This window comes from Heliconius melpomene, chromosome 11 (genome assembly GCF_056956725.1).
Source record: "Heliconius melpomene rosina isolate 202511_hmr_F chromosome 11, ASM5695672v1, whole genome shotgun sequence".
In the NCBI taxonomy this organism is placed as follows: Eukaryota; Metazoa; Arthropoda; class Insecta; order Lepidoptera; family Nymphalidae; genus Heliconius; species Heliconius melpomene.
Window position 1 is genome coordinate 9,418,468 of NC_140399.1, and position 13,823 is coordinate 9,432,290.

Below are 13,823 nucleotides of genomic sequence, written 5' to 3' on the forward strand. Positions count from 1 at the left end.
CTAAAATATATTTTGCCAGCCATATTATAACCACAGAAAAACAGTTATGTTACGTCAGTCAGGAAAATATGAGGCTATTATAAACACCTTACATAAATAATAAATCAAGGACTAATTTACATACACGTGTGATTTTGTCATTAATGCAACGGAATGTTTGTACTTTATAGCAAGAGATTTTTAAAACTATTGGTCAGGTTTACAGCATTTTTTTTCATTCAAGTTCACACTGCATCCCGCAAATACAGGGTAGGTAGAGGGAACCTAGCGTTGGGACACTCCGTTCTCCACTTTCCCCCTTTGAGGTACGGTGCTACCACAACATTTATCATTTTTCTTTCTTAAATAACAATTAACTAATAGATTCAATTTAGTTTTAAACATATAATTTATTTTAACAGTTTCCAAAATGTTATTTTTACACTACGCAAACGAAAATATTAAAAAAAAAACGTATATAAATTAAAACGTACTGGGATTCGAACTCACGCTTCTAGGGAATCGTCCGTCCGTTCGTCACCAATTAACTCATATACTTTATTGAGTAACGTCGAAATCCTTATACATTTCTTACAACTTACTATATATATTTTCACATCAAACTCTAGATTAAGTCGTAAAGTCTGAATACATTGTATAGGGGTCCCGAATTATACTATTATATTAATATAGTCAATTCACTCGACACTTACTCAATTTATCAATTGAAGATGCCTTCCAAGTTTCTATTGTATGCAATAGCCATGTAATTTAAATGGCTTACGTTTATTGTATGGCTTCCTCGTAGATATGGGTGTAGTGACCAATCATTCAGGTCTCTACATTTTTCTTTTGTAAGTGAATGGTGTTTAATTCACCTTCTCTTTCTAAAAATTGCATATAAAATTATTAAATAGGTTAATATTATGTTCATTTTCTCACGATTAACTAATTCAACTTAAGTCAATTAACTAATTAAGTATATCTAAATATAATTAATTATTGTAGTATTTTTTGACGTAGGAATAAGTTGTTATTGTGAATTTCATTAAAAAAACATTTCATTATTTGCTTCTTATCATTATTATGCTCTCCTTAAAAAAAACATGAAATAAAACTTACAGTGCTTACAGTGCCTTTACACACTACTTCTACACGCAGAGATTATAGACGGAGTCTGGGGAATAAAGTGATCTCTCCGCCTTCTCTCTGCCCTGTTATAGTGACACCTGTAACGACATATAGTGCTTTAAGAATACATATAATATAAAAATAAATTTTAATATATTTTTAATTTAGCTAAAATGTATCTTTCAAGAAATACAAAGGTGTAATGAAGGTTATCGTTATATTTATATAGAAACCTAAGCAATTACAGAATAGTGTCGTCATATATATTCAAGAAACATCTTTTATAATTCTAAAACGTAATTATCTCGACATACTTATATAACAACTTAATAGTATTTACTCTACAATAGCAATCGTGTTTTCTTACTATAAACTTACTTAAAGCATACTAATCAATTATTTCTAGTGAGAAAATCGAACTTTGCATAATAATTGAGTGTTAAATAAAGCATAGAGTCAAAACAATCCCTGGCCAAGAAATAACGGAAAGCCTGTAAAGGAAACTTCCTCGACAATTGCGATTCCGTTAGCGACGTGACTATCAGACAATTGGATCTGATAATATCCTATATCTTATAAAACAAAGTCGCTTTTCGTGTCTGTCTGAACTTTCTAACTCTTCTTCTTCTAAACCACCCAACGGATTTTTATGCAGTTTTCACCATTAGGTCGAGTATTTCTCAGGGAAGGTTTATATATAGTTTATTATTTGTACATTCTTATGTAAATTAACATAAATACGATAAATGTGTCTAAAGTCCTACCCGTTGAGACATTTTCGCGCATGCGCTGCTTTAATGGTAAGTACTACATGAAAATAATGTACTGGAGTATTGTTCCTCTTAATAAGATCTACAAAAAAGTCCGCGAGAGCATATTTTTATCTTTTAAGAATAACGTGTAGTGATCATATTTCTGTCTAAAAATAATAATTTCAATATATTTTTTATTGTGAGGGATATTTTTCCATAATGGTATTAATCCTTATCCTTTAAAATACTTTATTAATTTTCTACGTTAAACGAAGATAAAATTTGCTTTTTACAGTATTTTGAAATTGCGAATAGTTTTAGAGAAAAACGCATTTAATTGTTGACACATCAGCTATGTTTCACTTATCCCTTACTCTCAGCATATAAATAAGTATATTAGTTACGTTGGCCATTTAATGTAGATCAAAACTGTCTTTTACTGTTTTTTCATTTTAATAAGTACTTTAGAAGTTGTTACAATATCAAAACATCCTTGCCGCCCCGCGACGTTTTGCTTATACAAGCGCGTCATGAGCAGTCATCGGTGGTTCAGTGGTAGAATGCTCGCCTGCCACGCGAGCCCGGGTTCGATTCCCGGCCAATGCATTCTATTTAATTTTCCTCACAGGCAGCCACATAGTGCTTGCTTTTCATCAGGGACAGAATACCCTCTTCAGCATTAACCACAAGCTCGAAAAAAAAACCCGCCCGCTATAGAGGCATAGCAACGAAGATTTAGATGCGTTTGCACGTATTGGATAATTGGAGTTGAATGTATTATTTCAGCGCGATATATTTGGTTTCATATTTTTTGTAGTAGTTATTAGTAGGTAGGCTTTTGTTTATAATTTCTTCCATTTAAAAATAGTCATTTAACTATCTAAAAATAGTCATTTAAAAATATTTTAATAAGTACTTGAAAAGATTAGTAGCACAGATTTAAAATTACGGTACCTACTAAAAAATCCTTGCTGTGTAAAACAATTGGAAAATCCTTATTGAAACTGCGAAAATGCGGGTTGCATTAGAGTTTAATTAATTTTCACATTATCTTAAGTGCTTTGCAAATATACATTATATGAATAATCCAGTAGTAAAAGCGGGCGAAGCCGCAAGGGGGTCGCTAGTAATGTTATATAACTGTGGTTCTAAGTATGGATGGATAGCTTTAGCCATTGTACTATATTCTTTTCAATTAATCAGCTTCACGCTGTATCTCGCATACAGCAGGATAGGTAAAGAGAACCTAATGTTGAAACACTCCGTTTTCCATTTTTCGCCGAATTTTGGAGGCTTTGCGTGTTGAGTAGCGGGACTCAACGCCGCGGTTTACATCGACGCCAGAGCGAAGAAATGAATATGAATAATGAATATATAGGGCACCATCACAGTCGACAATCTATTGTTACTATTGTATTTTAATGGTTTTTTTAATTAATGTTTAACCGAACGGCCAGGATTAAAAGTTACAATTAAAAATATAAGTATGTATTACAAAATAAAATAAAAAACATAATACGAGCAAGTGATGTAAGCGGCAAAGTTGGGCCACACGTGCGGTTGCGACTTATTTATAGGTGCGTTGATATGATATTTCCGCTACTCTCACCGACAAACGGTGCATAGCTCATTTAAATGTTATATTAGTTTAAATAAGTTCAAGAAAATATTTTATTGCAATTTTGCTAAATAAAAATTTTATAAAGGTGTGATTGGCCAAAGCAGAGAGTTTTTCCAACAGGTTAAATTATGTTAATACCGAATTCAGGAAGGAATTAAACACGGCGTTAAGTTCCTCGTTAATTTACAATGTCTCGAAATTAGACGACGCGTGGGCAACGGATTGTCTTAGCACGAGGTTCCTTCTATACTCCTCTTATAGACGCGTAAAGCTAACAACAAATAAAGAAAGACAAATAAGATTAATGACAGTAAAATGTAATATTTATAATCTATTAATATGCAAAATTAACCCTAAAAATTAAGTAAAACCAAACATAAACAACTAGTCTAGTCTATATGAACAATAAAGCACTTATCCAATTGCAGCTAATCTCATGGAATGCGTTGATAGCATCGTGGGTGGGAGGCTGATGCCCTATGATGCGATTACAGGCGCTGCCCTAGTACTGCGTGTGCTGTACCGATTACTCATGCCTGGATAGTCCCTGGTAGAGTTAATGCTGAATTAGCTTAGGGGATAAATTCACTATTATTATCACTAGTATTATATTTTTGTAATATCTCGGATAAAGTTTAAATAAAATAAGTGTAAATAGAGGGAACCTAGTGTTAAGACACTCCGTTTCGCATTTTCCGCCGAGTTCTGGAGGTTTTGAGTGGTGGAACTCAACTTTTCCTCGACGCTAGAGCAAATTAATGCAAAAAATAATAAATATTTCATTTCTTCGAGTGGGAATCGAACCCACAACCTGTCGCGTTTACAGTCGCTCGCTTCTGCTCCTGCGCCACAACTCTCCTCTATTACTTATTAAGAATTTACATAAAGAATTTTTTAACTTTTTTTTATTTTTGGAAAAAAGCTATACTTTTGTCCTTATTGAATTGAGAAAGACAGAAATTGAGAACCGATTTCGCCTCCCTTCGAAACATTGATTTATAAAAATAAAAAAAAAGCATAGATAGTTTAAATGTACATTTTAGAAAATCTATAAACTATAGAACTTTATATCTTATTCATAATTCAAGTAATGTGATAATATTACAAGAAAGCATCTATTATTATCAGTATCAAATAGCCCGCCTATAAACAAGGTTTAAAACAATAAATCTGTCCAAGCGAGAGTAGGAGTGTATGCGCATAGAGTAAGCAAATATTTATTATTCCATAGATAAAATATACAATACAGCTCTCTCTGTTTTACTATTTATTTTAAGCTTAAAATTAAAAACATTAACTCATCAATTATTTTTTTAATGTTATGATTTTGAATTTAAATATGTAACAGTAATTTAAATCTAGTTACGAATTTTATAAAAAAAAAACATGTTACATTTTTCTATTATTTTTTTTTCTTTTACGCACACAGCAGGGTAAGCAGAGGGAACCTAGTGTTAAGACAGTCTGTTCCCCATTTTCCACCGAATTCTGAAGACATTGGATGTTGAGTGGCGGAACTAAACGCCGTGCTTTACCGTTCATATGATATGTTAATGTTAGATACTTTAGGTACTTTAAAATATATTTAAAGTTTCAATTACAAAAGATCCATCGTATGAACGCAGTAACAGCTTAGTAACAATAAAATGGCGTAGGCGAATGAATTTTAGTTTCTAATAACAAATTAATGGGTGTGTGTTAGTTCTTGTTCGAAGAAGTCTAAGAAAATGGGTAGACGTGTTTATTTTATACATTTGGCATGTTTAAAATAAACAATTATATATTTACTTCTGTTTAAAATGCCTACGTTATAACATTGTTGGTATATTTTTAAAGTCTTTGTGTGTATGGTCTTTCAAGATCAAATTGAAAGTGAAAGCTGAAATTTGACTTTTTCAACTTGAGTTCTGATGACATTGAAATTATATATTATAATCTATTTATAGAATCAGTAAATCAAAATGGCCGCCGTAGCAAAATGGCGGATTACAAATTTTTGCACAACCCACTTATTATTATTAGAAATGGCTTGGTTTGTGAAATATAATGAAAAAACATATAGGGTCTCGATAGTACAACCTTTTCTTGACCTTTTGAATAAAAGCTTGTTATTAGAAAGGAATTTTAATGCATTATTTATATATAATTTTATAACTAATAGAGAAATTATAATATATTTTTAATTGCAAATTAAATAAAAACTTAGTAAGCTTACGTAAGCTTGTTGTAACTCCTCACCCTCCCCTCCCCAACAATGAACCTTAATTTATTTTGCTTCGAATAATATTACGCAAGGGTGTAGGGATAGAAGAAAGCCGAATTTGCTGCGCCCAACCCAGATTAGTCTTGTGCCCACCCCAGAAATATTTCTAATAAATTAGCCCTGAAAATAAAAAAAAAACACAAACATATCTGAACTTATATCAAAGGCAAAGTCCAGACTCCCAGAAAATATATCTAGATACGTCTTACACAACTTGAAAAACTGGAATTTCAATTGAAATGAATTTAGTTGCTGCTGATTTAAATTTGTTTTGAAAGCTTATTACTCTATAATAGTTTCACAACTTTTTAAAGTTAGAAAGTTAAGAAAGTTTTGCTGTCTATAATTGCGACCATGGGATACCATTAACGTTTTATAGCCCTACCAAAGAAATAAATAAATAATTATAAGTAACTTAATTAGATTTTTATGAAAAAGAATATGAATACTTTCGTTTATTACACTTTTTGCATACTGTTTTTAATATTAGTTTTATTTTTCTTTCTCTTGTTTTTATAAGATAAGAGAGATAAGAGAGATTGGTTATCGAATTCATAACCATAACGTTGACAGACAAACGCTGTCCCGCTGCGCCATGATGGACCAAAATAATTGCACTCATTAAATGAGCTTAGTCAATGTAATCTACATAGAAAGGAAGCAGCTTTTAGATAACAGATATCAATCTTTAATTATCTTTTGCTTGCACTTCATACTTCCTTAATTATAAATTTTCTTAAGCTTAATTAGATAAGTACTGTGCCAACTTGATAGAACAATAGATAGAATAGATAAAGTAAATGAGATCTTCATAATATACAATTATACATATAACATATATTCAGGAACAAATAAACGGGGTCCAAACCGCCCCTTGCCTCTCTTGGGTGGATTTAAAATATGTGTTAACTCTACGATGGCCCTTAAATTAAAAATGAATCGTCTCTACATTAGAATGTTTTTTTTTCACTCCAAGTATGAACTTCACTGGCTTTGAACTTTTTGCCCTATAGCAGGGTTGACAGAGGTGTCCTAGTGTTAGTACACTCTGTTCTCTATTTTTTATCCAATTTTCGATACATTAATTAAGGCGCCTGTTAATTGCCAGAATTCAACGCCGCGCGTTGTCTACTCTGGTACACAATGAAATTAAGTAGAAATAGTCTTTATTCCTGAAACAGAAACAGCCTTCATTTTACAAAATAAATTACTGTTGTCAATATAAATAAATACCTATCCATTCTTAAGAATATATTTTTATATATTTATAGAAATGCTATTAAACAATGGCTAATAGTCGTTTTTTTTATTGTTACAGGTAAAACATCTCAATTGACATTATAAGTAAGCTTATGTTTAGATGGAACATAAACAATTTCAATTTACAATTAAGTACTTATGTAATGAGAAAAACCGTAAAAAACTTAAGGACCCCCGGAGGGTTTTTGTGTAAAACTGAGTATAGTAAAAAAAATCCGTGGGAAAGAAAGACATTATGAGAAAATAATAATAATAAATGAGAAATTCCATTATCAAGTACCGAATCGAACATCCATTGTATAATATATCCCTGGCAGAATAACCGCACGTTATTAAGAGGTTAAGTGTGCTTTTATTAAATTTTCGTTATAATGTATTCTATATAGGAAATACTATAAATCCTGTTGTTTCTGTCAAATCCATAAATTAAACGAATAATTTAATAAAATATTAGAATTCCAATCAATTTTCTAACTCAACGACTAAATTTAAAAACAAATAATTGAATTACAAAAGCAAAAAGTCCAATATTCTTAGACTTACAATTTAAAATTAAAACCACAACATTCACAATAATATAACACTAATTTGATATAGAATAACTGAATGTAGCCGTAAAGGAGGTCACTAGCTCCACGGAAATTTCAACATCCGGCATTTCATTCAACGATAGTGAGAAGCGGAATGTCGTAACACTAGGCGCTCTCTGCCTACCCCGCTACATGCGGGATACAGCGTGAAGCTGAAAAAAAAATTAACTCTCTTAACTCTAACTCTAAACGACTTGGCTTAAAAACAAATAATTGAATAACGACAATCAAATAATTGATAAACGTATAGCTTTTTTAGATTTTTTTGTGTAAAAAAAATAAATAATAATATAACACTAATTCCATATAGAATAACAAAATATAGATCCATTCTAGCAACACTCAAAAGAGGTCAGTAACTCACCACCACCATCCCCGCGTCCGTCGTTCCATTCAACGCAACATTAGCCATTCAGACGCGTCTCATTACACGGCCCTTTCAGTTTCCGTTACTTTAAAGGAAAACCTGAAAGGATGCTACCATTTCGTTTTACTGAAAAACTTTAAAGGGTATAAAGTACTGCACAACGCTATCCTGGATTTCGTGGAGTCTTTCTAATTAAAAGCGGAACATTTTTGCTTTTTGAGAGTTGTAGAGTTCGTTAATATGTATCAAGTGGGTAGTTGAAGATTAATATTATGAGTACGACCTACTTTTTTTAAATGAATTCGTTTCTATTTATATGAATTTTGGGAAGCTAATGCAATGCCTTTTTCCTAATACTTAAACAAATATGCAAAAAATAAATTAAAAAATAGGTTCACTAATGTATTTCGTAAAAATATTTAAAAATCAATTAAATACCTATTAATTTATTTGTTGTGAGCTTAAATTTCTAATAAAATTATCAAGCACGTTCTTTTAATCACGTTATACCTAGTCTTAGTGGAAGACCAACTATCACAACACTAAGCTGATATTTCATAAAATAAACTAAAACTAGGTAAAACAAACTCGCTCGTTCATAGTTAAGCTCTTTTGTGAGCTATGCACAATTTTAATTGATACTTCGACTTTGCAGAATGGACGACGCGTCGTGCCAAAAATTTCGCTTTAAAATCGACGTCCCATTTTAATTATAATTTTCAAAGAGAATCCTTATAACTTTATATATTTAGGTATGCGCATATAAAATATTAATTCTCCACACTTTATCCCACACATACCAGGGCAGAGGGAACCTGGAAACCCTTAATTAAGACACTACGTTCTCATTAGGACACTTCCGTTCCCCACTTTAAACCACCCGTGCTATTCCTCGATACTAGGACTATTTTATTATTCCTCAAGTGGGAATGGAACCCACAACCTATCTTGTTTAACGTCACGACTGACCTCAAAATATAATATGTTTATTCTATTCCTGCAAAGTCCTCCTTTGTCTCATAAATTAGTATAAATAAGTACAGGCTATTCAAATATCAACTAGGAACATAAAATTTAGCTGGAACACTACTAAGTTCGAGTGTGGTGTTCGCAGTATTTATGGAAGAGATATGGTTGTTTTACCGTATTTCTCATTTAATTCCATCTGGCACTACTTACTGTCTATGTTATTTATGTTATGTGTTTACTGGTAGGTAATATTTATGTTGGTATTCGATTTTCTCCAATGTCGTATTTATTTTTGGTTTTTATGTTCTTGTAAATCAATTATTAATAGTGTTCGATTCGAGTTTCAGGCAAGGATATTTGGTAAATTTTGTCATTGTTGCATTTTTTATATTGCCGTAACCTAGCATGTCCCAGTCATCTCTATCTGATCCCTTGAAGTTCTTATATTCCTTTATATTAATGTGTTAGTATAGTCGCATCCATTTTTATGGCTTATTATTTATACAAAGTCATTAATATATAATAGTCTTTTAATGGCAATATACATTACTTGTATAGACATAAAATTCGTACAAAATGAATGCATTTTCAATACAATTTTCTATTTTTCTAAAAATTTTAATCGTCTAAGTTTCTTTATCATTATAAATAAAAAATACAATAAATAAAATACATTTCACAAACAACAAATAACTTTTCAACCAATAATAAGAAAAACAAATGGTAAAATTTAACGGCTCAACGACCGCGTAAACCTAATTCCTATCCATCAATTTCCCATAGACGCCACCATTTCCGCGAGCGTTTCTTATTTCCGCTCGATTAAGGGCATCTAATCTTTCATCGTTGACTTGTTTCGGTTTACCACAGTAACAACATCTATTACAAATATAATGAAAAATTAAGTTATTTTCTTTTATATATTCATTTGACGATTTAAAAGTACTTACAATAGTCTAATATTTAAATAATAAATATTTTGAATTTGAATATATTTATTCTATAGGAAAGTAAAAAGTCAAAGCTTAGATCTTATTTTTTTATGTTGGCAACTTTATTAATGAAGTAGTAATATGTTCTCAATACCTCCAAAATTAAGCGAAAAGTGAGGAGAGGAGTGTCTTATCACTAGGTACCCTCTGCCTACCCTACTGATACAACTTGAAACTGAAAAAAAATCTTGCATAAAATAATTGGCCAATGAAATGAATATTGATATGAATATAAATATTGATAAACAATTTTATCTACAATTACGAAACATGTGTCGAAATTTTATTTTAAGCCAACAGGCATCAGTCATCGTTGCGAGGGTTATTTAACAGATGGTTCTCTAATCGTAAATGGTCAATTTTATTCAATTTAGTGCCGCGGCCCCACTTTAGCTGGATTGACGCGAACGGCAGGATATGGGCTAGGTGTTTCTTTTTAGCTTAGTAGAGTAGGTAGAGCTAACGTGGGAATCTAGTGTTATAGTGTTAAGACACTCCGCCCTCATTAGGACACTTCCGTTCCCCACTTTCTGCCGAATTCTGGAGACATTGCATGTTGAGTGCCAGAACTCGTTGCAAGGGCGAGGAAATTAAAATATAAATTATTTCTTTTCCTTTATAGAGCATGTTTTAAAATCTTATACTATAAATAAGTAGGAGCATATCCTTATATTTTTCAAGAACGAAGTTTCATTTCATTCTCTACACTCTTCTTTTCTTTTTTACCTTAATGCACTTTCTTATATAACGACTTATATTTTTGCTGTACAAGAGATGCTGGATGCCCATCCAGTTCGAATTTCAATAAACACAATGAATTGCCAAAGTTGAATTCAGAAAAGAAATGATTACAAAACCCGCGATGTGCCATATATACAAAAACATAAGATTTATTTTCAATTCGAATATTTAAAAGCAATTAAAAATAAAATATCTGATAAAACATCCAAAAAACTTTATTGCCCTTGTCACGTTTAATAATCAACTAAATATTACGAATAAATATTTACTATTAGAACATTTATCTTACTAAGCCACTATACAATTAGATCAATTTGTCTTAACCCTTAATCAAATATTGGGAAATTATTTCCCACATGCCACTACTGTAATTTTTTTGTTTTATTTCGTCTTTGGCAACTCTAATCAGTACCAACCTTAGGGAAAAATAATCGTACAGAATTTTTTAATTTTATTTATTTGCAACATTTTGTCTTAAGGCGCAAACTGTCATTGTATGTCAATGTCAAAAACACAGTTTGAAATATTTTGTGAAAAAAACCGGTTCAAACGGAAGATTTAAAAGTTTTTGAAGAAAAAAATCTGGTAAGTGCATAAACACAATAATATTGTAAACTAGACTTGTTTTCTGAATGTTTCTTACGGTTTTTGGGCTCGCAGCATTGATATTTGTTGTATTTTCTTAGGTTTTATTATGTGGGAAATTATTTCCCATTGTTTGTTCCTGCATTTGAAAAATACCAATTTCTATATATACAATAAATAATTTGTCTGTTGCACTATATAAGTACCTAAACAGGTATTGTTACTTATAATTTTATCTAACTTACACAAAATTGTCAGCGAGTAACCCATATATGGAGCTTTGTCGAGAGTTATGACTGCGTTTGTGTGATTTCTCACTTGATTTTTATAACTATTATATTTTAGAACTATTTGTACTGCTCAGACTACCAAGTTAGTTTAGACTTCCTTTTATTTGTTTTAGCTATTTAAATATGGACGCTAAAAAGTTACAAAAAGTTCTACCAAAGAAAAAATTGGAGGAGGTGGTGCAAAATTTAGACAACTTGTCTGATTTATCAGCCTCAGATTCTGAAGATGACTCATGCTATGTCAATAGCATTCATTCTCCATCCGATACTTACCTCAATCAGCTTGACGATAACCTAATTGAACAACGTCTTGAATATATCTTCGGCTTCGAATCGAATGAAGATAAACAAGAAACGCCTACTATACAGGCCCAACAGATTTCAACAGATGCCTTACTGACAGCCTTAGGAGAAACATCTCATATCACAAACTCGCCAACAACAGACTGTGTTCCGCTTGGAGTAGCTTTGTGTGCTAAAAATTGCTTCAAAACCTTTCACACTGTTCCACCTCAATAATATTATTTTTCTTAGTAATTAAGTTTCAGTTTATATTAAAACTATATATCATTCCTAACGTTGTTGTTTCATTTTATAACTTTATTCACTCATATTACAGTATTTTTTTCAATTTTATTATATAAGACAAAAAAGAAACAAGTAAAGTAGGAGCAACTTACATGTATAGAACTTGTAGTAAAAATATATCAAAAGTTGAGAGCTATTCCGGATAATGGGAAATAATTTCCCACTTGATTATATTTTGCTTTGAAATACCGGATACTGGGAAATAATTTCCCACTGCAAAACCCCCATTTCCCCCCTTTTTATAAAAAAAAGGAGTTGTTTTTCGAAATCTACGGCACCCACTTACCTAAAAGCCGTGACCAGATTTCAAATTACTCGAAAAATAAAGTTTGTTTGATTAAGGGTTAACTCGTCGAGCGCATGCCATAAACGTCAAAAAGGGCAAACACAAGTGGCCACAACTCGAGGGGTCGTGTATAGCACTCCACCATTATAATGAATTCCATAGCGACCTTCCGTTGCATCGCGTGCGATAAGGGTTAAAGAACTGTTAGGTTTATGTTGTTTATGTGTGTGATTTTTACGTGCAAGTTGTAAAAATAGGGTTAAAAGTTTTTTTTTTGTATTTTTTTTTTAGAGTTCTGTGTCGTATAAGGTAAAATCGGAACCTACACATAGGATTACGGACATGGGGCCCTCGTGGCGCAGCGGAACGAGGGTGTGACTGCAACGTGACGGGTGTGGGTTCGATCCCCACTCGAGGAAGTGAAATATTTATTTGCGTTTATATTTCTATTTCTTTGCTCTGGTCTCCAGAATTCGGCAGAAAGTGGGGAACGGAGTGTCTTAACACTAGGTTCCCTCTGCCTTCCCTGCTGTGTGCGGGATACAGAGTGAAGCTGATTTGATTTTTTTTTACATATAGGATTATTAATAGGATTATTTTGTCATGAGATCATTTATCTCAAGATGGTGTCGTATTAGATTTTTTGTGTATATTTCAAGTAATAGAAGTGAGTTAGCATTTATGTAGTAAATATAGGAAATTTTCGTATAAACTAGGTAACGAATTTAACGAAAACGTGCAAAATTTTTACACTCTACAAATTATGAAATGTACGTAACTTCAGCAAGTGGCTGGCTGGTTTCAGTAAGCATTGGAAGGATGCCAGTATTTTTCATCAAAATGGCTGCAATTTTGCAGTGAAATGTTTTTAATGCAAAAAATATATATACAACAGTTATTTCATTCAGTTTGCTCAATTAAATAAAGTACTTCTTAGAAAGGTTTCTCCGAGACGTTTATTAATTGCTACGAGAAACCATAGGAAAACATTTCTTTTGAATCTAATTAAAACAAACGTAGCTTACAAACTTATTGAGTAGAAACTATTGTAAACTTGTGTTATTGTTACATAATAGTATCTAAACAAAATGTTATATTAGTACAGTGATAATATTCTTTAAGCAAAATGCCTCGCCCCTATTACATAAGTCAACTCTCAAGTCTGAGATTGATCTTGAGATGCTTCTCAAGATCAATCTCCGATTAGAGATACGGGCTTAAGTAGATAAAAAATTCCATCTTTATATTCAAGTAATAAATCATTTAACTCTATTGTGTTGGGTTACACGAGGAAACATAAGTATTATTAAAATTGCTGTATTTAAACGCAATTAATTTTATATCATTTACCATATCATATGATTATTAATATAACTAACGTTTTCATCTTCTTTATAAATTGTATAATT

At 31.7% G+C, this 13,823-nt stretch overlaps 2 protein-coding genes across 5 annotated transcripts in view; both read left to right on the plus strand.

Moving 5' to 3' along the window:
- LOC146534784 (uncharacterized) overlaps nucleotides 1-13,823 on the plus strand; it is an 81,095-nt gene that overhangs the window by 52,649 nt on the left and 14,623 nt on the right. The window lies entirely within an intron of this gene.
- On the plus strand, nucleotides 10,983-12,117 carry LOC146534785 (uncharacterized). Its single transcript, XM_085193379.1, has 2 exons — nucleotides 10,983-11,250; nucleotides 11,654-12,117. The coding sequence occupies exon 2, from the start codon at nucleotides 11,664-11,666 to the stop codon at nucleotides 12,057-12,059; it is 396 nt and encodes a 131-aa protein (XP_085049505.1). The 5' UTR covers nucleotides 10,983-11,250; nucleotides 11,654-11,663; the 3' UTR covers nucleotides 12,060-12,117.

What these genes read in the sequence shown, in the direction of transcription:
- LOC146534785 (XM_085193379.1), top strand. Translation starts at nt 11,664, where the DNA reads ATGGACGCTAAAAAGTTACAAAAAGTTCTACCAAAGAAAAAATTGGAG.